The sequence below is a fragment of the Littorina saxatilis genome, linkage group LG1, assembly GCF_037325665.1.
Source record: "Littorina saxatilis isolate snail1 linkage group LG1, US_GU_Lsax_2.0, whole genome shotgun sequence".
Classification (NCBI taxonomy): domain Eukaryota; kingdom Metazoa; phylum Mollusca; class Gastropoda; order Littorinimorpha; family Littorinidae; genus Littorina; species Littorina saxatilis.
In genome coordinates this window covers 10798036-10819157 of record NC_090245.1, presented here as the reverse complement: position 1 = coordinate 10819157, position 21122 = coordinate 10798036, and the positions used below count along the sequence as shown (strand labels likewise).

Below are 21122 nucleotides of genomic sequence, written 5' to 3'. Positions count from 1 at the left end.
TTTCCAGAATGATACAGGTGTAATCTACAAAAATTGACACATAACCTCAGAATCCACTGCATCACAAACACAGGAATACAATTTGACTTCTTTTCTGTATGAAATTTATTCGTTCAACAAAAAAAAGGTACACATACATTGTTGACAAACTGGGAGAGTGTGCACTGTACACAATATGACAATGATGTTGTGGTACAATTCCACACCCCATGACAATTCAGGCACACAGGTCAAAGTTCAAGGTCAATATAGATCATGTTCATGACAAATTTGTGTCTGAATGAACTGCCTTATTTAAAAGAAAACGAATAACAATGACACATGAGAAACACAAGAACAATCCTTACACACATTTCACTTTTGATCAATGCATTCCAGATTTCAAAGACAAAACTGGTTCAGAGTGTAATTAATCTTTTACTTCCACTAGTTTTTCTTTCAACTGTACAATAAATGTTTATTTTCTGCATTCTTCCTGAAATGTTTGTTGCATCACAGGAACACGTTTTCAGTTTGGGTTGTCAGCAAGCAAGCAGAATTTCTTAGCAAATTTACAGTGAAAATCTCAACATTGCACCACAGGTTTCTTTCGTAGTCCTCTCCATTTTTAGAGAAAGGATTGACTGCAAGATATGTGAGCATCAAGGCTCTTGGACATTTTTGCTTCATTCCAAGGAATGCAGTCTTGTATAGATCTACACAACATTTATCTCAAAGTTAAGCAAGTATTTGGAACTAAAAGACTGATAAAATAAAAATAGGCCATACAACTTGAAGGTAGCCTGGGTGCATAGTTATTATGTTACTCGGACGCTTTAACTGTGTTTTTAGTTAATAGCGCAGTCAAACGTATTGAAAACTGGTCAAGATAGCTGACAACTATACAGAAATAATGCCCTTCACCCAACGAAATATCAGATAAATTGAAGATAATGACATCATTCAACGATCACATTATATACTTGCTCAGTACATCGGTAGTGATTTGATAATACTTTGAAAGATGAAACAATAGTCATGTTCAAAGCTTGATGTGTTGAAGTATTATCATAATCGGTATGCACAAAACATCTGAAAGACCCCAAAACATACGAACAAGTGTCATGCGCTAACAGACCGACGGACAAAGCAATCTAGGAATGAATGTGAAACCCATCCGCTCAGCATAATTAATCCCCAGAACATGTAGGTGCACCACTGAGACCAAAAACTCAACTACTTTAGCATGTAAAATGTATCATTCACTCTCAAGAAAAGTTCATTACTCACAACAGTCTAGAATTGTAAGATGACTGAAAATGAGGTCATCCAAAAACTCCCAAGTACATGAATAACAAAGGGGTACATGCGTGTGTGTGTTTTTTTATATATTTATTTTAACATGGACATGGAACTAATCTGCATTAAAAGGACATAAAAGTCTAACAATCGCTGAACACATTCAGAAAATGGCATCTTCAAAAACAAAATTCTCCGTCACACACGCTTGCTCACTCAGAAGTAAAAGGGACTCCATGCCTGCCCTGCTTACGAAATTATTGACTGTGCCCCCACTCTGAAAAGAGTAGCTGAAAGTATAAAATATGTTGTTTGACTTCCCCACTATGTATTTGTAATACAGCTTATAGTAGTACATGCTTTTAACATAAATAAAGCCATAGTACAAGAACGTAGAGGCCATTAAAAAAAATCATACACTTTCTGTTGATATTTTTGTTCTGAATTAATACTAGTCCCTCTTAAATACAACTTATGCAAGTCCAATACTGATATTTTTTTTGTTGATGACTAGTAGGGGTGTTTTAATACAGGTGCTTTCAAATTCACTTTTGGGCAAACAGGATTCAGGGTCAGTATATGAGCAGGAAGGGGTGGTTTTGATGCAGTGTCAAAACATGGTTGGAGTGGTCTTGGTTTACAGTCTCTAAAAAAGCAGTAACTCTTCATTCCCTGAGAAAAGTCCAGATTTGGACATGGCTTTGCTATGCCATTGATGTCTAAACCATGTGAATTTTTTATTTATTCATCACTTATCCAGCAACCAAAAAATTAGAAACTTAAATGAATAAAAGAGATCAAGAGATAAATAAATTAAAACACAAATAAGCCTACTACATGTACTAGCCCATGGTATCACGATTCACATACACAGTGCATTAATTTGTTTACTCTATTTTCTAATAACTCATCTACGCATGTGCAAATATTTTCCTCAACAGTGTCGATCGTGAGCAAATTCAGTCAATGAGCCAATAATTACAAAATCAATATTCTTTCCTTCATTTCCGGTTCAGAGACAAATGACTGCCACTGCAAGATGGAACAGAAAACTGCAACAAAAATTACTCACCACATACATTGATGATCAATGAAGACATTGAGGAACGAATATGGTGGGTACTTTATCCTGGTTGTTTACTGCTTCGTTTCAAAGTGCATGGTCATATTGTCCAGCTGAGTAAACTGCAATGCCAAGGAAGAGGAAATATTTCCTTGGGTTAAAGCAGAGCTGCCTGATTGAAAATACTATGAATTTCAACTACAGTACATGCAATTAAAAAAACCATACTGACCATACTGCCAATCTTCAGTGAGTGGATCTTAATCCTTTGATATGTGACTCACTGTGGAATACTTCTGGCAATCTTAAAACCAAGGAAATTTAATTCTGAAAAATCACAAATCTTTCATTTGATTGTGTGAGAAAAAGAAACCGTTATAAATTTCAGCTGAAATTTTTGTATTTATCCAAAATTTGGAAGAAGGATTAACGATACATCAACCATCCCCCTCTCAGCAAATTATCAACATCTTCACAATATTGCTTGAGATAGTATGATATGAACATCACCATATCTGATAAACTTTCCTTTCCTTTTACACTTTTGTATTTACATTCCACACTGGGTGCTGGTCGAGTTAAAAAAAATCAATTCTCTTGTATACCACATTTAAAACAAGATTACTGCTCCCTTCATGGAGTGTGTCCATGACAACCCTGCATGAAATGACAAACTGAAACACATAACTTGGGGCCTGTTTGCATTAAATCACATGCAACCAACTGACTTTGTAGGGATTTTATACAACAAAACTCAAAAAGGAATAAAATGCGACCGAGTTAAAAATGGTCAGACTGTAAAACATGATTTAGTTCTTTTTTTTCCTTGGGACAAATGGGGGAAAGAAAAAAAATGTTCTTCTTCGTTCATGGGCTGAAACTTCCACGTTCACTCATGTTTTTGCACAAGTGGATTTGTACGTGTATGACCATTTTTAACCTGCCATACGCCGCTTTAGGGGGACAAAATACTCAATGGCACTTGAAGCAGGATTAACTTGCGACTTGGCTGCATGAAATATTTAACCGTTTCCTTCCCTTGCTTTTACTTAGGAGTTTGAGAAGATTACAGTACTAACACTGCTTATGGCAACTAGATGAGACATTTCAAATGAACATGAAAGCATGCACAACCAGTCACAAAAACAGTTCACTCAGAAGACAGGGGAGCAGGGAAATGGAATCTTCAAACAAAATCACTGCAACACCAGTCTAATCAAAACCAAACCAAACCAGGAGTAAAAAAGTTTTTTTTAATAATATATATTCAAAACATCAGTTCAAATATAGCGCAGCATAATACATTTCAACAAATTGTAAAGAGAACATTTTTTTATTTTATTAAAAAAATCCTGGAGACTTAAAACTGAAATGTTTGACAAGTGTACAACCTTGCCAAAGCATCAAAATACTGTGATGCATTTGGATGGCTTCAACACAACCCCAGCCACCAACCCCCTGCCATTCTCCTTAAATTGTTTGTGTAGAAAGTCGTATCAACTCATCAAATCCCTCTGTGCGCAGAAAGAGAAGACAATGCAATATTTCAAATGATTCACAAAGATGATAACAGCTTATTCCCCAGGAGACAATGTGTAAATTGAGTCAACCCCTTTATAATTCTCTCCCTGTTCTGAAGTACAGTGAAGAATATTAGAACGTTGGCTTAATACAAACACACTCAGACTTATCTTTTTCAAAGATATAAACTTGTATGCCATATGAAGGATGGGTGGGGTGTCAATTAAGAATAACTACATACGCCTGAAAATGGAATACGTACAGACATTTTTAAGTGGATTTTAAGACACAATCATTGTTTAAAGGCTACATAAAAGCAAGGACAAGATAGTAAGATGCTTATTTACCTTATAAAATTGTGTGGTGTAATATACTTCACACAAATTTTAAAATTCTTCACCAATGAGCTCATATATAAGAATGCGAGTTGATATTGATGATATTGGTGTTTTTCCTCCTGCAGTGATCAGATGAAAGTGGAGTATGTAAGTTTTTTGTCCCCCCCCCTCCTCCTCTTTTTACAACAGTTTTCACTTGAACATTTAAATCGAGCTTTCGTGTTGTTATATATATATATATAAACACATTTGCAGCTGTCAAAAATGTAATACCCTTCCAAGTCATTTAAAAAGCAAACAAACAAACACATAATGCACAATTGTGTTAAGATGACGATACCTTCACCAAAGCACTTGTCTATACAGACGCTTCTATGCTAACTGAGCATTCAAATGGTCGTCACATCGTCTCTTTTCAAGTAACAGTCTTTATGTTGCCATCGGTGTCCCCATAATCTTCAAAATTGCATGTACTTTACGATCTTACACCAGACAGTACAAACGCCACATAGATAACGCTTCACCCACAGAGCGACAGGAAAATTCATCTTTCAGCTCCCCCAGCCGATTGTATTCTGAGGCTAAAATGTAGTTTTCATCAAAACTGGAAATCTGCAGTTGCCATGTCAATAGCCCATCGGAACTTGTCACGCTGGGTTTTGTTGTAGATTTTTTCAATAGGCACGTCAAACTTCCGGCACCTGTAATGCACAGCAAACAGAACAATGTTGAACCTTACATTTAGCAATGTACGATGGAACCCCCCTTTTAAGTCCCCCCGATTTAAGACTTCCTCCTTTTTCAGACCTTGTTTTTTCAGACCTTCTGTTCATAACCTATGTTAATTTTAACCCCATTCAAAGACCCTTTTTTAAAGAGCTGATTTTCTCAGATTTTCAGAGGTCTTAAAAGGGGGGTTCCACTGTACCAGTGCCTGTGGTTTTGTATAGGAAACATTCAAACTTTTTGTTGCATACACAATAAGACAAAGGACATGAGAGAGCAAAGAGTAGTACTCACCATGCAACGCTAATCCTAGGGTCCAGATAGTTCAGCTTGGAGGTGCCCAGAGCAATGTCCTTGTTTTCATCCTGCAAGCACAGACCATCAGCAAAGTGGTCAACTATCTTTCTTTCAAGCCCTCCAACACTTCGTCTCAGAACACACACACACACACGCACGCACGCAGAAGCACTATCAGGTAAGTTTTACAGAAGTTAACTTCAGACAGTCCATGAGGTTTCCCTCTTGGGGAAAATGAGCTGCTTTAGAACAGGGCTTCTCAATAGACCCTCTCTGTATTCCAAACTCTTGCAAATTTTAAAGCATAGCAAAGCATGTTGGATGGCTTTCTCACAAGAGCTGCGTAGGCTGAAGATCGTAGTTCTCGTGTTTTCAAAGCAAAACAAAAAGTAGGTCTGATGCCGAGAATGACCATTGTTTTTAATTTTTGTATTCCTGGATGCGTGTATATGCGTTACCCAAGTCCGGAGACTTTCCTTGTGTGCTTGGACTCACACCAATAGGTTTTTAAGCCAGATGCTCTCAACAAGGTGAGAGCGTAAAGAGAATCAAGATTGACACTAACCTTGTCTGTGGCCTGCACCTCCAGCTTGTTCAGCTGGTCCTCTAGTCGAGTCAAGGTCTTTTTCTTCTTCTCATACATTCTGCAACATAGAATGGTTATTGTACAGTCGGTCTCAATGGACATATGATGAAAACTGCGGCATCCCAGTGTTAAAACAACAAAAGTATTAACCACCTATGCTCACTAAAAGATTAAGACCTGCACATCCCCCCTCCTCTACCACCCCCCCCCCCCTCCCTCCCCTGGGTCCAATTCTCAAGCTAGCCCCCAACCGGCCCAGATGTTAAATTCTGCCCGATTACTGAAAACAAAATAAAAAACCAAGAATTTTCGGTTATTGGAATGGTTAATTATTGACAAAACAAAATGTTACATTGACTAGAACGTTAGCAGTCTATCTGTGTTTGGATTTATACTAAAAACCAAGAAAAGAGAAAGACATGAGAGTGACTCACGTTCTGGCCTTGGCGGTCTTGGTGGCCTTGTAGTCAGCTTTCACATCCTTGATCTCCTTCCTCACCTGCTTGATCTCTTTCTTCTTGGATGAGATCTGTGCAGGCAAACAAACACAATATTATTAGAACAGTACACTTCCCTATGCCTTGATTCTCCTGAGATTTTCATGAATGCATCTGAACAATCACTGTGCACAAACCCTTCAAGTGTTAGGCATAAGTACATTTACCCACACATTTCCATTTCCATTACTTTATTGTCCCATCGCTGGGAAATTCGGGTCGCTTCCTCCCAGTGGAAAGCTAGCAGCAACGGAGTCGCGCTACCCAGGTGTCTGCGTGTTTAGGTGTATTCAGCCACCTGCACTTATGGCAGAATGACCAAGGTTTTTTACGTGCCATTGTGATGACACGGGGGTGGGACATGGCTTCCGTCTCTGGGTCTGCACATAAAGTTGACCCGTGTCCGCCCCGGATTTCGAACCTGCGACCTTCCGATCACAAGTCCAGTGCTCTACCATCTGAGCTACCGGGCCCATGTACACATGCCTAGCAATACTGCATCAGCAATCTAGATCTAAAAGAAAGGGGAAGCCTTAAACAACAGGATTCAGCCTGGGAGAAACAGATTATGGGTCTATAGACTCCCTCGACCTAATTCTGATGGGACATAGTTCAAGGCACGTGGGGCCAAGTGTGTAAAGGAGGTCAAGAGACATGCACCACCACCACCCCCCTTCTTTCCCCCTGGAAATGTTTTTGTTCACAGAAGATAAGTGGTGCAATCTGACGCCAAATAAGCTTAGGATTTGCAACTGTATCATGTAACCAAAATGTGTGTGTGTGTGTGTGATATCGTGGTTAGTTATGCACCGTTGTGTTTTTCTCAATCCAATTGAATGGAATTCTTGTGTCTTTTCCAGATTTAATGTAAAATGAGGCTCATTAGTAAACCGAACCCCCCCTTCCCCCACACACACTACCAGAGTTATACAAAAGGCTGACATATTTCAAATTCATTCATAATGATCACCTTGTTGTGTAGGTTCTCCATAGATTTGGCAAAGGTTTTAGGTACAGCACGTTGATGGTTACACAGAATTGCCACAGCGCGGTTGGCACGGTTGTAAGACAGGATCTTAGCAGTTACGTTGTCGTCAGCTGAAACAATCATCACACAACATGAGGTCATTGTACAAAAACAAAACAATTCAGAAGCATCCAGAGTCACTTTGAATACACATCTTTCTCAATATAAGGCAAAAAAAAAAAAAAAGGTCTGTTTACGGTAACCTGACCGACCCTATTTTTTTTGCGCGACCCTAGACTTTTTTTTGGCATTGGGGGGAAAAAAAAAATCTTGGTTTTTTTGCAAAATAACGTAAAAATATGGTTTTTTGGAGGAAAAAAAAAAATTCCCGACCTACCGACCCTATTTTTTTGGCCTATGTTACCGTAAACAGACCTATTTTTTTTGTTGGCCTAAGCAGATAAGAAATATGTCAACTTTAAAGCTGCAGAACGTCATGTGTGATGCCTCTCACTCCCAGCTAGACAATCCCTCTCTTCACTGTTCTGACAATTTTACATGACCTGGGACGAATTATCCTGGCTTACTCCTGCTTAAAGGTAGCCACAACACTCTACTTGACACATGTTTCATTGATATAGGACAACCAAGACTGGCCTGCTTTTGCACATAAAAACACCAACAATTTGAAGGACCAACACTTGAACAAAGAAAACCCAAAGGATGTATCTATCATCTCATGTCTAAATAAGCAAGAGGCGAAGCCTTCAAGGCTCACGTAAGAAATCGACAAACAGTAACTAACACAAACTCAATCACTTCGTCACACATACACACACACACACAGTAAGCGGCATAGGTGACACTGTGCAAGAAAGCGAGACACTAGATCTAGATCTGAATGGCCGATTTCAAAGAAAAAACTAGTCTCGGCCCGCTCGGCAAAATAACAATGACCGAGACTTTCAGTAATTCCTTCGCGTGCCGTCTAACCCTCTTACGTCATAATGTGACGTCTTCAAATGTTGTGACGTCTTCAAATGTTAAAGTTTCTACCACAGACATACATACATACACATGCACGCACGCACAGACAGACAAAAGTTAGCATCGCATAGGCTACACTTACGTGAGCCAAAAATGAAGTAACTGCTGGTGAGAAACACAATGTAAAAAACGAAAGAAATCCTCACTCACCACGACTAACATTGAACACAGTCGTCCAAGTTTTCGCCTGTGAAGGCCTCTTCAGGGCTAATTAGTAAAAGCAAAACAAAACAAAAAAACTTAAGCAAAACAGAAGCTAACCAGAGATGAAAATAATGTCAAGATATCTTACCGTTCGTGAGAAGGTTGAGCTGCTCCTGCAGGGTGTGTGAGGCGTTGTACGTACGGAACACTTTGGCCGTCAGCCCTTCCATCAAGTCCTGCAGGTGCTTGTTCAGCAACGTCGTCTGCATGCACAAGCAGATGAAGCAAAAATAAGCTGGTTTTCAGATTAGGGATTATAAACCCTGGTAGATTATTTGTAGAGGCAAACAGGCAATTAAAGAAGTCTTTTTGAAATCAAAATTTGATGATAACCCTGCAGGCATGAACAGATGGAATATGTATTTTTACAACCTGAACTGGAAACAGATTTTTGATAAGTGTTTTAAAACAACTAAGGACACACAGTTAAGATGGTTCCAGACCAGATTGCTTCACCGCATTCTTGGTGTTGCTAGCCGGTTATTTGTTCAAAAGATTCTTGACAGTCCCCTTTGTGCCTTTTGTAAAATTGAAAATGAAACAATTTCCCATATATTTTGGTACTGCCCGCTAAGTCGGAAATTTTGGACTGATTTGGAAGATTTGTTAAACAGAAGTGGTATTTACCGCGCAAATGTTCTTTTTACAGAAGAATTTATTTTGTTTGGGTGTATGAACAATGTTAAGGTAGATGTGGTTTTGGATTTTATCATTTTGTTTGCAAAGTTTTATATTTATAAGAGTAAGTTACCAGAGACAAGGCCACTGTTAGAAATATTTTTAAGAAATTTGAAATACAGTTTTGAAATAGAAAAATATTCCAGTTTCAATTCTGGCAACATTACCAAATTTGTAGAATTATGGTCCCCATATGAAGAGTTGGTTAGGTAGTACGCTAGGTTGGGCAGAGATGTGATGATTTGCGTATATATATGTGTTTTTGCTTTGATTTTTGTTTTTTTGTTTGATGATATTATTAACTGACTGTATTATTATTAAGCAGGTAATACGTCCATAATGTCAAGTACTGTAATCTGCATGTTATGTTAAGCTCCGGCCTTACTTGTAGGCGAACGGTATGTTATATGTCCGTCTGTCTGTTATGTCCTAAGGCCTAAAAAAAAAAAAGGTGTGGTTACGGTAACCCGACCTACACTTTTTATTACATTTGTCAAAAAAAAAAAAAAAACCAGTGCAAAAAACGCAATGAAAGCGAAAGCGCCCGAGTCGCACACTTATTTCCCTGTCAAGTAGGTTTAATTTGTACACATTAGAAAAAAAAGTTTAAAAAAAAAAAAAAGTGATTGCCTACCTACCTATCCTATTTTTTTTGGCTATGTTACCGTAACCACACCTATTTTTTTTTTTGGCCTAATGTTGTATATTTATATATGTCTTGTATACTTGCCATTTACATATTTATTATAAATGTTGATGGATGAATGATGATACATTGTAGACGGATGCATGTTATTGATTAAAAGCCCCACAATGATGTGCTTGGCAAAAAAAAAAGAACAAAAAAAAAAGCAAACTTCTTCGTTCATGGGCTGAAACTCCCACATTCACTCTTGTTTTTGCTCGAGTGGATTTGTACGTGTATGACCGTTTTTACCCCGCCAACATTGTTTGCAACACACACCAAACAGTACATCAAAACATCAGTACAAGTATTTTCTGCACACCCGACATTCTAAGTTACATGCAGACTAAACACCTCTGTAACAAAACCAATATCAGGCATGAGATCATGACATATTAAGCCTGAAAGAATGTAAAAAGTAAACCTTTTATTAGGCAAAAAAAAAATAGGTCTGTTTACGGTAACATAGGCCAAAAAAATAGGGTCGGTAGGTCGGGATTTTTTTTTTTCCCCCCCCCCCCCCCCCCCCAAAAACCATATTTTTACGTTATTTTGCAAAAAAAAAAAAAAAGATTCCCCCCCCCCCCCCCCCCAAATGCCAAAAAAAAAGTCTAGGGTCGCGCGAAAAAAAATAGGGTCGGTCGGGTTACCGTAAACAGACCTATTTTTTGGGGGGGGGCCTTATCACCTTTCTCTTTCATACATGCATTCCGCCAGAAGTCCTAAAAATAACAAAGCTTGTGATATATTCTAAAGGCTGAAGAAAAACAGCAATCCAACTTTTTTTTTTTTGTAAAGAAGGGGAGGTGGTGGAGGAGGGGGGACAGTTGTGTGTGCGTGTTAGGGAGACTGATAAGAAATGAACATATTTGACTTACGTTCAACCTGTCAAAGACATCATCCTCCTCCTGCTTGTTCTCCATGAAGAGCTGCAGGTTCTTGAAGGCACGTTTCTCCACAGACATGGAGTTGCTGTAGCGGATGGAATCTTTACCCAGGAAGTCAAAGTCCACCATATACGGCTTCCCATCCTTCTCTTCATGCAGAGTCAAGTGCTCGCAGCGCAGAGAACAGCAGCCAACCGTGTCGGCCGTCTCGCCCTCCTCTTTCTCGTTGCCAGCTCTCAAAGCAAGCTGAAGTCAGCAAAACACAGATATAAAAAAATAAGCAACTGAAAATCTTATGCTGTCCTATTCATGTCTCTTTTTGGATGAAGCCAAATGGAAAGCCATTTTACTTATAAGTTCAATCACTTTGATTCAAAAGTTTTAAAATCACCAGCACAAACACTGCTGACTGATAGTGATGATCATTTTTTCAAAATTAATATTTGTATTGGGTTCAAGCTTCAACATTTCAGAAAAAAAATGATTTGGAGCACAGTATAGGACACTAGTGAACAAATTAAACAGTCTGAGAGAACATTGTTCGCATGTATGTAGGTTCATAACTGAGCTGGCAAGTACATAAAGATTTAAACAGCAAGCAAAGTAGACAAACCTTATCGATGAAGTAGAGCGCAACAGAACGCTGACGAACTCTCATCTCCTTGGACTTCCAGTCCTCACGATATTGTGCACGGATCTTGTCCACACATTTGTGCAGCCGACGTGCGGTTTCATACTTCTGCCAGTCTTTCTCACCCTGTAAAGCAAGCAACAGGAAGCATCATACTTTGTGTCAACACTTGAACATCTTTTGCCACTTGACCTGCCCAGCCAACACTAACCATTCTTTTGACCCCCGAAAAACAGTTGTCTAACATGTGCCTATGAAAGGTACAAACCTGGTTTAGAATCTAGTAAGCTCATCTTTTGCTCACAAACTGTATAACCTGAAGATATCTTTAGTAAGTCAGTGTAGTCATGGCACTTATATCTGCATGGTTTTAATGCAGACTGACCTTGAGTTTAGAGGCAGGGTTCAACATGACGTATTTGACGGAGCCCTGGATGTTCTCTGTCCAGCTGCTCAGCCAGGTGACCTTGTTGTCATGGCGAACCTCCTTCCATTTGTGACCTTCTGGTGCCTCGGGAATTTTTGAGTTTCTGTGATAAAGAGCACACCAAACTGTCAGCAGAGAAGGAGTGTCATTTGTGCAGAGAGAGAGAGAGAGAGAGAGAGAGAGAGAGAGAGAGAGAGAGAGAGAGAGAGAGAGAGAGAGAGAGAGAGAGAGAGAGAGAGAGAGAGAGAGAGAGAGAGAGAGAGAGAGCAAAAGAATGTTAGTGCTGGAGAGATAAAATAGCAAAAACAAAAGGTAAATCAGGGATGGAACATGAGAGAGATACGATGTGAGGGGGCAAAAGGGAAAATAAGCTAATGAGAAAATGAAGCAAAGAACGAAAGGCAAACAAACTTTTGCACCTTTCTGTCCTTTTTTTCCGTCCAATCCTAGATTAATCAGTCTGGAAAGATCTGGCTTGTTGTATGGAAAACAAGTTTCTCAACAAAATCAGAGGCAGGCCTCATGACAAGTATGAACAGATGTGCTAATCAGGTGCTACATTCATATTCATAAGAGACAGCACAAGCAGAAAAAGTTCACTGAAGGAAGAGAAAAGTGCTACAATCAAGCAAGTCTCCGAAAAACCCACTTGCTGCAGTTGATGATGACGTCTTCAGGCACTACTCGGCGCTTCAGCATGCCCTGTTTAGGGTGATCACCTCGGCCACGGAAGAGACCGGGGGGCTCTATCCTGAAGTTTCCGATCTTCTCCTTGTGTCCGTCGATTGTGCAGAAGCCATACTCGTTGACAATCTCTTCGTTCTTTTTCTTTATTAACTGTGAACAGACAAGAGGTGTGTCCAGAAACCCATCTTATAAAGTCAATGCTGCCATCTTTCAAAATCAACGCAACAAAGCAATCAGTTGGTAGATATAGAAGACGGATCATAACGTTAATAATAGTTAGTTATCTGTTTCAGGAGTTTCCTTTTTTCCTCATGCCTACATTCAGCAATGGTCAGACTATCTCCTGAACACATCTTATAAGAACAAGCTTATTTCTTTGCTTCAAATCAACTAGTATGTAACTTCCATGCAACATAACGCAGAAATACAGACTGCATTATTTCCTGTGAAAGTCTTACACAATGGTACTTGTGATATAAGGCTCCTCTGTTAAGCAGACACCTCCCTTAAAAGTACACCTTGTCTATTATCTATAATAAAATGTACGTGTCATGAAAGGCCACCTGCAACGTAGGGACACTTGTGGCTGGTCATAAGGGTGTCCTTTCAACACAGGCATCACTGTATTTACAAACTTATTAGAACCAATGTTTGTGTCATGACAGGACACCTGCAACGTAGGGACACTTGTGGCTGTCCTTTCAACACAGGCATAACTGTATTTACAAACGTATTAGAACAAGTTTTCTTAACTATCATGTAACTTTATCACTTGACAACTGTACAAAAACACTGAAAGAGAGTAAAAGTCCGCTGACCAGCTTCTGTTCCTTGGACATGCTCTTGCGCTCCTCCGTCTTGACCTTGAAGTATTCGGCCAACTCCGTGAAGTTGCACTTCTTCAGGTCAACGATGGTCTCTTTTTCCTGCTTGGTCATCACCTGTTGGGACCACACAGAACAATCGTTCAACACATTCCCTTCCTGTGTGCACAACCATTTTTAACCATAAGGCCAAAAAGTAAAGTAACATGTTTGTTTCCTATAACATTAGACAAATCCCATACAAACTAGGATCAGTACATCAGTTACACAGGCGTGTGTGGCTTTTTTGTTGGATGGAAATTGTGCAAGTGTCCTGTGGATGTCGGAAAAGAGTAACTTACTGACATTGTAAAAAGTCTGTAAAACCAAGTTTGGTCATTTTTCATGAAGGGCTAAAATAACGTTTCTGTAGTTTGGGGGGCGGGGAGAACTTTTTCAGCAAGCAGAAACCATCAAATGAATGTTGGCCAACATACCTTCCGCCAATCCTTGAAGAAATTCTGATTAAAGACTTCCTTGGTGGTGTAGTCATGCTCCAACATCTTGGAGTAGAAAGTGGACACCTCCTCTGTGTCTTGAGACAGCTTCATTGGCTTACCTGTACACATTCATCACACCTGACTTAATGGGAAATATCAAATACTGAGGTCCGTGTGTGTGTTTTAGATTGCCTGGAAAACAGCAGCAAATTAGCTGCCCCCCCCCCTTCTGAACAGGTGTGCTCACGCTTTTTCAGTCTTATCAAAAGTAAACCTCGCACAAATCGCACTATTGTCTGTCAAAGATAGTTCAGTATTATCCGCAACAAATAAACCTTACAAAAATCACACTGCTAACTGCCAATGCCTTCCAGCTTTAACCAAAAACACCTAGCACAAATTGCACCATTGGCCATCAACACTTTTGTCAGTTTTATATATGCACCTGCTAGAAAACCTTGCACAAATTGCACCATCAACACTTTTGTCAGTTTTACATATGCACCTGCTAGAAAACCTTGCACAAATTGCACCATTGACCATCAACGCTTTTTCAGGTCTATTTCTTGCACATAAATGGCTATACTAACCATCATAGTAGAACTTGATGTCAGCAGGCAAGGGCTCGTAAGGGGGAGCAAAGACGGGACCCCTGTGCTCCAGGAAATTCCACTTGTTGCCGTCGTCACGTTTTTCCTCCTCCCACCACTTCCACACCTCATTCTCCTCCTTCTTCGCCTTGCCACCAGCCTTTGTGGGCTCCTCACCCTTTTTGGCTTTCTTGGCCTGTCAATGAAATAATCAAATAAAACTCTCTTTACACTGAAGCCCTTTTCACTTACATCTCTAAAAAGAAATACAAGGTACCGTACTTTCCGGGTCATAAGGCGCGACTTTTTTCCTCGAGTTTGACCCCTGCGTCTTGTATAACGAAGGGCCTAATCCGTGTATGAAATACGAAAAAAATCAAAGAGACCGCCTGAGTACCAGTCAAACAACTTGTGATAATGCATGTTTCAGCTACTAGGTACTACCCTGGCCAAGTTTCCTCTTAAGACATCAAAGAGACCACCCCATAGGTTAAACTCGGTCACTGACCCCGGTGCAGGAAGTGTTTCCTCTCTCAGATCTATGACAGGGGAACCACCTCTCATAGCAAAAACTGGGTCATTGACCCCTGGGAAGGTCAGTGTCTAAACAAGGCAACCCAGCTATCACAATGGACCTGCCTTTGATCTCGCGGCACACACAGAGCACACATATTTCCACTCTGTATTCTTCCTTTGATGTGCGGCTTTTTCATTCTTCCACCGTTTGTTACCGGTATACTTTTTTAATTTTGGTGCGCCCTATCGCCCCCTGCGCCCAATGGGTGACTGGATTACAATTTTGTTTAAAAAGAAGGGGGTGCGCCTTATTCCCTGTAGCGCCTTGTAACCCGGAAAATACGGTATATAAAGAAGAAAACAAGTCGCATAAAGCGAAATCAAAATATTTAGTCAATCTGTTGCAGATTGAAATTAAGCATCAAATCTGTTAACATAATTTGTTTCCCAAATGCTTATTTGAACAAGAACAATTACTTTATCGTCTGTCTTTACAAAACAGAAATGTGCCTTCATTACTTCATCTCTTATACTTACCAACATCTATTTAAATTCGAACCTCTATATACTGGATTCATACTCACAGGTCAACGCAAGCATAAATAAACCAAAATCACAGCACAACATGCACAGCTGCATACCGGTTTGGTAGGTTTGACGTCTTCGTCGGTGTCAACCTCATGCTTTCGCTTGTGGACTTTCTTCTTGACATCGACCTTCAGCTTCTTGACTTTGTCAGCTCTGCACAACAACAACAAAAAGCAAATGATATACAACTCACATTGGTGATAAGTAAAATTTAAAAGAATCAGTAAGAAATTGTCTGCTGGTCTAGCTCCATAGCAAGGAAGGTATCTTGGATGCAGCACACAGACAGTAGAGCAATTACTTCAACCACAGTATCCTTTCAAAAATGTCACTGACACAGCAGAAAGTCTGTTGTTAAGTAGATACCAGGCTGTGTGAAACAGCAAAGAAAGCTGCACGTCACAGTTAAGAATGCACACGGACATACGCCACTGACCTAGCAGACAGCGGCTCGTCATCATCATCCTCAGACTCGTCCTTCACACGCTTCACTGGCTTTGGTGGTGGAGCAGTTGCTTTCACTCGCATCGACTGCAACAAAAGTACACAAGACCATTGCTTTAGTTTTAGGCGGCAGGTTACCATTTCTTTCGTGAGAAAAAGTTTGCTTTCAGATGATGCTAGCAGTAACTTAAGCAATTTCCAGACACCTATACTAGGTTATGGCCCATGCTGAAAAGAAATCTTCAAAAGAGATAATGTACATATCTGAAGCCTAACCAGCACCTAAGACATGTCACAGGTGAATTAACATGTATGTTCTATGTCTATAAGAATACAACAGAAAGGAACCACGATGTAAGGTACATTTAAACCACACACAAACTCACCAAGGGTTTCTCATCATCATCACTTGATGGTTCCTTCTTCACCTCGGTCTTGACTTCTTTCATTGGAGATTTGGACGGTGACTTGTCCTTTCTGGACGACTCATCAGAAGAGCTCTTCAAAGGTGAACCAGGCTCGACCTTTACCTTGGGTGGTGAACTACTGGAGCTCGAGGATTTTTTCTCTTCACTCTTGTGAGAGCTGCTAGGCTTGCTGCCACTACTCGATTCCTTCTTGGATGAAGAGCTACTGCTGCCCTCTTTTGGTTTGCTGCACAAGTGAAGGGGGGATATTACTACTCTGTACTATTATTACTACTCTGTTCTATTACCAACTAACTAACATACATGTGCACTGTATATCATGAGGAACATTCTATTGTTGAATGGCTGAAGACATTAACTAAAAAGCTTTCTTTCTTTCTTTATTTGGTGTTTAACGTCGTTTTCAACCACGAAGGTTATATCGCGACGGGGAAAGGGGGGATGATGGGATAGAGCCACTTGTTAATTGTTTCTTGTTCACAAAAGCACTAATCAAAAAATTGCTCCAGGGGCTTGCAACGTAGTACAATATATTACCTTACTGGGAGAATGCAAGTTTCCAGTACAAAGGACTTAACATTTCTTACATACTGCTTGACTAAAATCTTTACAAACATTGACTATATTCTATACAAGAAACACTTAACAAGGGTAAAAGGAGAAACAGAATCCGTTAGTCGCCTCTTACGACATGCTGGGGAGCATCGGGTAAATTCTTCCCCCTAACCCGCGGGGGGTACTAAAAAGCTGTCAGTGTCACCAGTGGCTTGTACGAGCAACTCAGTTCACATTCTTCTTGTACTAGTAGTTGTAGACATAAACACAAGCATGAGAATGGGAAACCAAGCTTGGCTTTTACTTATACCTGCAAGCTGGCACAAATTCTATATTCTGATGTTTGAAAATATCAGTATTATGTGGGTGAGCTTCAGTATTGTGTACATTCTTGTGTGACACTTCATAATAACCCTTGACATGCTTAGCCATTCATTGTATGTGTTCACCTATGCTTATCTGAAGAGGATGACTTGGAGCTGCTGCTGTGTTCTTTTGACTTGTCCCGGTGCTTGTCCGAGCTGCTGGACTTGTGTTTGTCAGACGAGGAGGAATGCTTGTGGTCGGACGATCTGTCCTTGGAATGGCTGCTGCTGCCCTCTTTCGACTTGGATGAGGACGAGGAGGTTCCATCCTTGTGTTTGGAGGAAGACGATGATGACCCTTCCTTGTGCTTGCTGGAACTCGAAGAAGAAGAGCCCCCCTCCTTGTGCTTGGAGCTGGAGCTGGAGTGCTTGGAGGAACTGGAACTCCCCTCCTTATGCTTTCCGGAGCTGGAACTGGAGTCTCGGTGCTTGGAGGAGGAAGAAGATCCGTCCCTGTGTTTTGAGGAGGAAGAGGAGGAGCTGTGATGCTTGCCATCCTTGGAGCGCTCCTTGGACTCGGAAGATCCTGAGCCGTGCTTGCTACTGGAAACAGGGGTCTTGAAGCTTTCTCCGTTGCCCGTGATGTGGTTGTTGACCCCATTGTGAGAGGAATGGTGGGAGTTGTTGGTGTTCTGTATCTTGGCCTTAAGGTCAACAGCTGCAAACACACATTCATTGTAGTTGTACTGTTTTCACAAGTTCAGTTGGAGAAAAATAAGTACAGTGTAACCCCCCAGCCCCCTTTAGTTTAACGACCTTAAAAAAAAACTGAGAAAAAAAGCTATGAACTTCTTCTTCTTCTTCAGCGTTCCAGAATTTTCTGGTTACGTGTGAGCTCGTTTGCCCATTTGGGTTCCCCACACTATACTCTGAGAGCATAGTCAGCTTCACTCCGGTTTCGTTGAGTAGGCATGCTGGGTATTTTCGTGTTTCCATAACCCACCGAACTCTGACATGGATTACAGGATCTTTTCCGTGCGCACTTGGTCTTGTGCTTGCGTGTACACACGAAGGGGGTTAAGTCACTAGCATGTCTACACATAAGTTGACCTGGGAGATTGGAAAAATCTCCATTCTTAACCCACCAGGCGGCAGCGACCGGGATTCGAACTCACGACCTCCCGATTAGGAGGCCGACGTCTTACCACCACGCCACTGCGCCCGTCGAAGTTATGAACAGAACATGAGAAGGGAGGGTCCTAAAATGGAGGAAGTCTTAAATTGGGGTTCAACTGTACAAAGCTATATATAGTACACACCCTAACCATAATGCCTGGTCTTCTTCTTCTTCGTTCGTGGGCTGAAACTCCCACGTACACTCGTGTTTTTTGCACTAGTGGAATTTTACGTGTATGACCGTTTTTTACCCCGCCATTTAGGCAGCCATACGCCGTTTTCGGAGGAAGCATGCTGGGTATTTTCGTGTTTCTATAACCCACCGAACTCTGACATGGATTACAGGATCTTTTTCGTGCGCACTTGGTTTTGTGCTTGCGTGTACACACGGGGGTGTTCGAACACCGAGGAGAGTCTGCACACAAAGTTGACTCTGAGAAATAAATCTCTCGCCGAACGTGGGGACGAACTCACGCTGACAGCGGCCAACTGGATACAAATCCAGCGCGCTACCGACTGAGCTACATCCCCGCCCATAATGCCTGGTGATACGGCTCAATACTATACACTGACTAAAAATTTAACATTTACACGAGGGAAGAAATGCCATCATTTTTTTGGCAGAGTTATGTAAGGGTATATGATAAAATTAAATAGGGGTTGCACTTGCAGAAGGGGGAAGGGACTTCGTTCATTATGATATATACTGGTGTACTTTCTTGATTAAACTTTCAGAAAAAACATTATATCAACTTGCCTCTATGTGTGTGTGTGTGTTTGTTTAGAGGGGGACAAGAAAACAAGGCAGTAAAACTGAAAGATGAAACAGCCTGAAGCTTGCTTAACGAGGTTCCTGGCCTGTTGATTTAACTTGATTGATATTTGCTCAGCTTGAACTGGGGGAACCAAAAAACTGATAACTGACCTGACTTACATGAAAACAAAACAAGCTTATCCTCAATCTGATTTTCCCTCAAACCAAGCCTATTTCATTTTGAGACAAACTATTTGTTGCTTACTGGAGAGAAAATGAGGAAACAATGAAATAAACTTAAATAAATACAGTCAATAAAACCAAAACAGCAAAGACTCAACTAAGAAAAAATATTGTTTGGGATTTTTTTTATCTCAAAAATACAAAACTCTCTAAAAGTTTTACAAATCACACAATAAGTTGAATAACTAAAAACAAAACCTTCCAAATTATGAATTTCTAAGTAATTTAAATAAAATAAGATATATATTATCATAAATTAAATGATTATAATTTACATTCTGATTGACTGTAGTGTAATTGTAAATTCTCAACTGAAGAATATGTCCACTTATGATTTTAACGGCATTGACCGCCCTACCCCCCCTCCCCCAAACAAAACACAAGTATTTAAACTATTTCTGAACACTGTAAGATGGATTCCAGATTGGATTCATACTGGAAGGGGACCAAAAACATCTACAACTCCACATGCCTTTGCCAAGCCCACGCACAGCAGCTTGCTGTCTTTTATCAAGATCAGGGAACAGGTTTTTAAAAAAACCACTCAAACATCGCATAACTACAAATACAAATTACAAGTAAGTAAGAAGAAAAAAGTATTTTATTTGTAGAATTTGAGTACTAAAGCGCTAGCTCTTCCTTCTCTATCAAAACATCCTTGACAATTCTATTTTAACTTTTTAAGGTGTCAGTACGTTACTCGACTATTTAATTTGTTTAAAGAACAAGGGCTTTATAATCTTAAGTTTTAATACTACATCAGTGCAAGTACCATCAATTGATCAAAGGGAAAGTGACTAAATTCACCAGCGACTAACATTCAATTTAACAGTTACTCATCACGTACACAATCAAATGTTTACTTCCTAATGACCTAAAACCAAGCGAAGTTAAATGACAGCGCCTGCACTCAACCACCTTGTGTAGCCGCGAGTAACCGATTTTCTGCTGTTCTCAGCACAGCACATCGACCCCGAACACGCTACAGAGGCTAAGTTCTCTCTCCGCTGCAAACGGCGAAGACAAAGCATTTCACTTACCTGAATCAACGTTGTTAGCTTCCGACCCGTTTTCCTGAAACACAGAATGAAGAATCTGTACCAACATGATCCTCTTCACCCTCATAAATCGGTCTAGCGAACGCCCTACAAGACACATGAATGTTCCAAACATCAGCACATCACGTTTTCACACTTAGAAAAATTTCCTCGCCATCTTGACTTAGCCGAAAAACGGCGCTTTGTCTCGCCTCTTGGGAAGCGACTACAGTGGTCGTCAAAAGCGATGATTGCCAAAGCTTGTTCGATAAAAACGTTAACAAACACTTTCTTTCTTACCTGAACGGGTTCTGGTGACTGATCACCGTCCGTCGATGCCATCTTCACACAATTTTCTTCGTCGCAGCTCTCAGATAAGAATGGCGGCTGCCCGAGATCACTGCGTGTGCGGCTAAGTCTCTATTTTATGTCATTGCGCATGCGCAATAGAAATACTTGGCCATCCATGCGGAGGGAAAGTTATGCCTGTGGAAAGTTAGGCCAAACTGACCGCCCAGCCGGCTGGCAACAGATTGTGAAATCGGACATATCACTGATAGAGCCGATCAAGGCGAAGCCTGGAAGTGGTTGATGATGTTCGTAAAAACATCTCAACAAGTTCAGATTTGACTCGCCTCCCATAACGTGATCGAGAGACAGATTG

The 21122-nt window shown here is 40.5% G+C and overlaps 2 protein-coding genes and 1 long non-coding RNA gene across 4 annotated transcripts in view; 1 reads left to right on the top strand and 2 right to left on the bottom strand.

Moving 5' to 3' along the window:
* Positions 1-87: 87 nt before the first annotated feature.
* Positions 88-20887, bottom strand: LOC138961497 (DNA topoisomerase I, mitochondrial-like). Of its 2 annotated transcripts, XR_011454209.1 has the most exons (20): positions 20759-20887; positions 20462-20495; positions 17393-17966; positions 16347-16614; positions 15953-16047; positions 15570-15669; positions 14413-14608; positions 13820-13941; positions 13338-13460; positions 12482-12669; positions 11791-11935; positions 11388-11531; positions 10766-11020; positions 8613-8727; positions 7277-7404; positions 6244-6338; positions 5789-5867; positions 5221-5291; positions 2351-4901; positions 88-1568 (listed from the first exon to the last, which is right to left on the bottom strand). XR_011454209.1 is itself a non-coding variant. In XM_070333153.1 (19 exons), exons 1-19 carry the CDS (start codon positions 20798-20800, stop codon positions 4799-4801), a joined length of 2877 nt encoding a protein of 958 aa, XP_070189254.1. In that variant the 5' UTR covers positions 20801-20887; the 3' UTR covers positions 88-4798. The 2 variants fall into 2 exon arrangements, 1 of the variants encoding a protein (XP_070189254.1); XM_070333153.1 differs by having other exon boundaries at positions 88-4901.
* LOC138961622 (uncharacterized) lies at positions 7363-7824 on the top strand. Its single transcript, XR_011454255.1, has 2 exons — positions 7363-7502; positions 7731-7824. It is a non-coding gene; the product is annotated as an uncharacterized lncRNA (long non-coding RNA).
* Positions 16739-21122, bottom strand: part of LOC138961581 (E3 ubiquitin-protein ligase RNF166-like) — a 52550-nt gene continuing 48166 nt past the window's right edge. Inside the window, exon 6 of the transcript XR_011454236.1 lies at positions 16739-17127. The gene's annotated coding sequence lies outside the window, so the exon portion shown is untranslated. The remainder of the gene's footprint in view (positions 17128-21122) is intronic.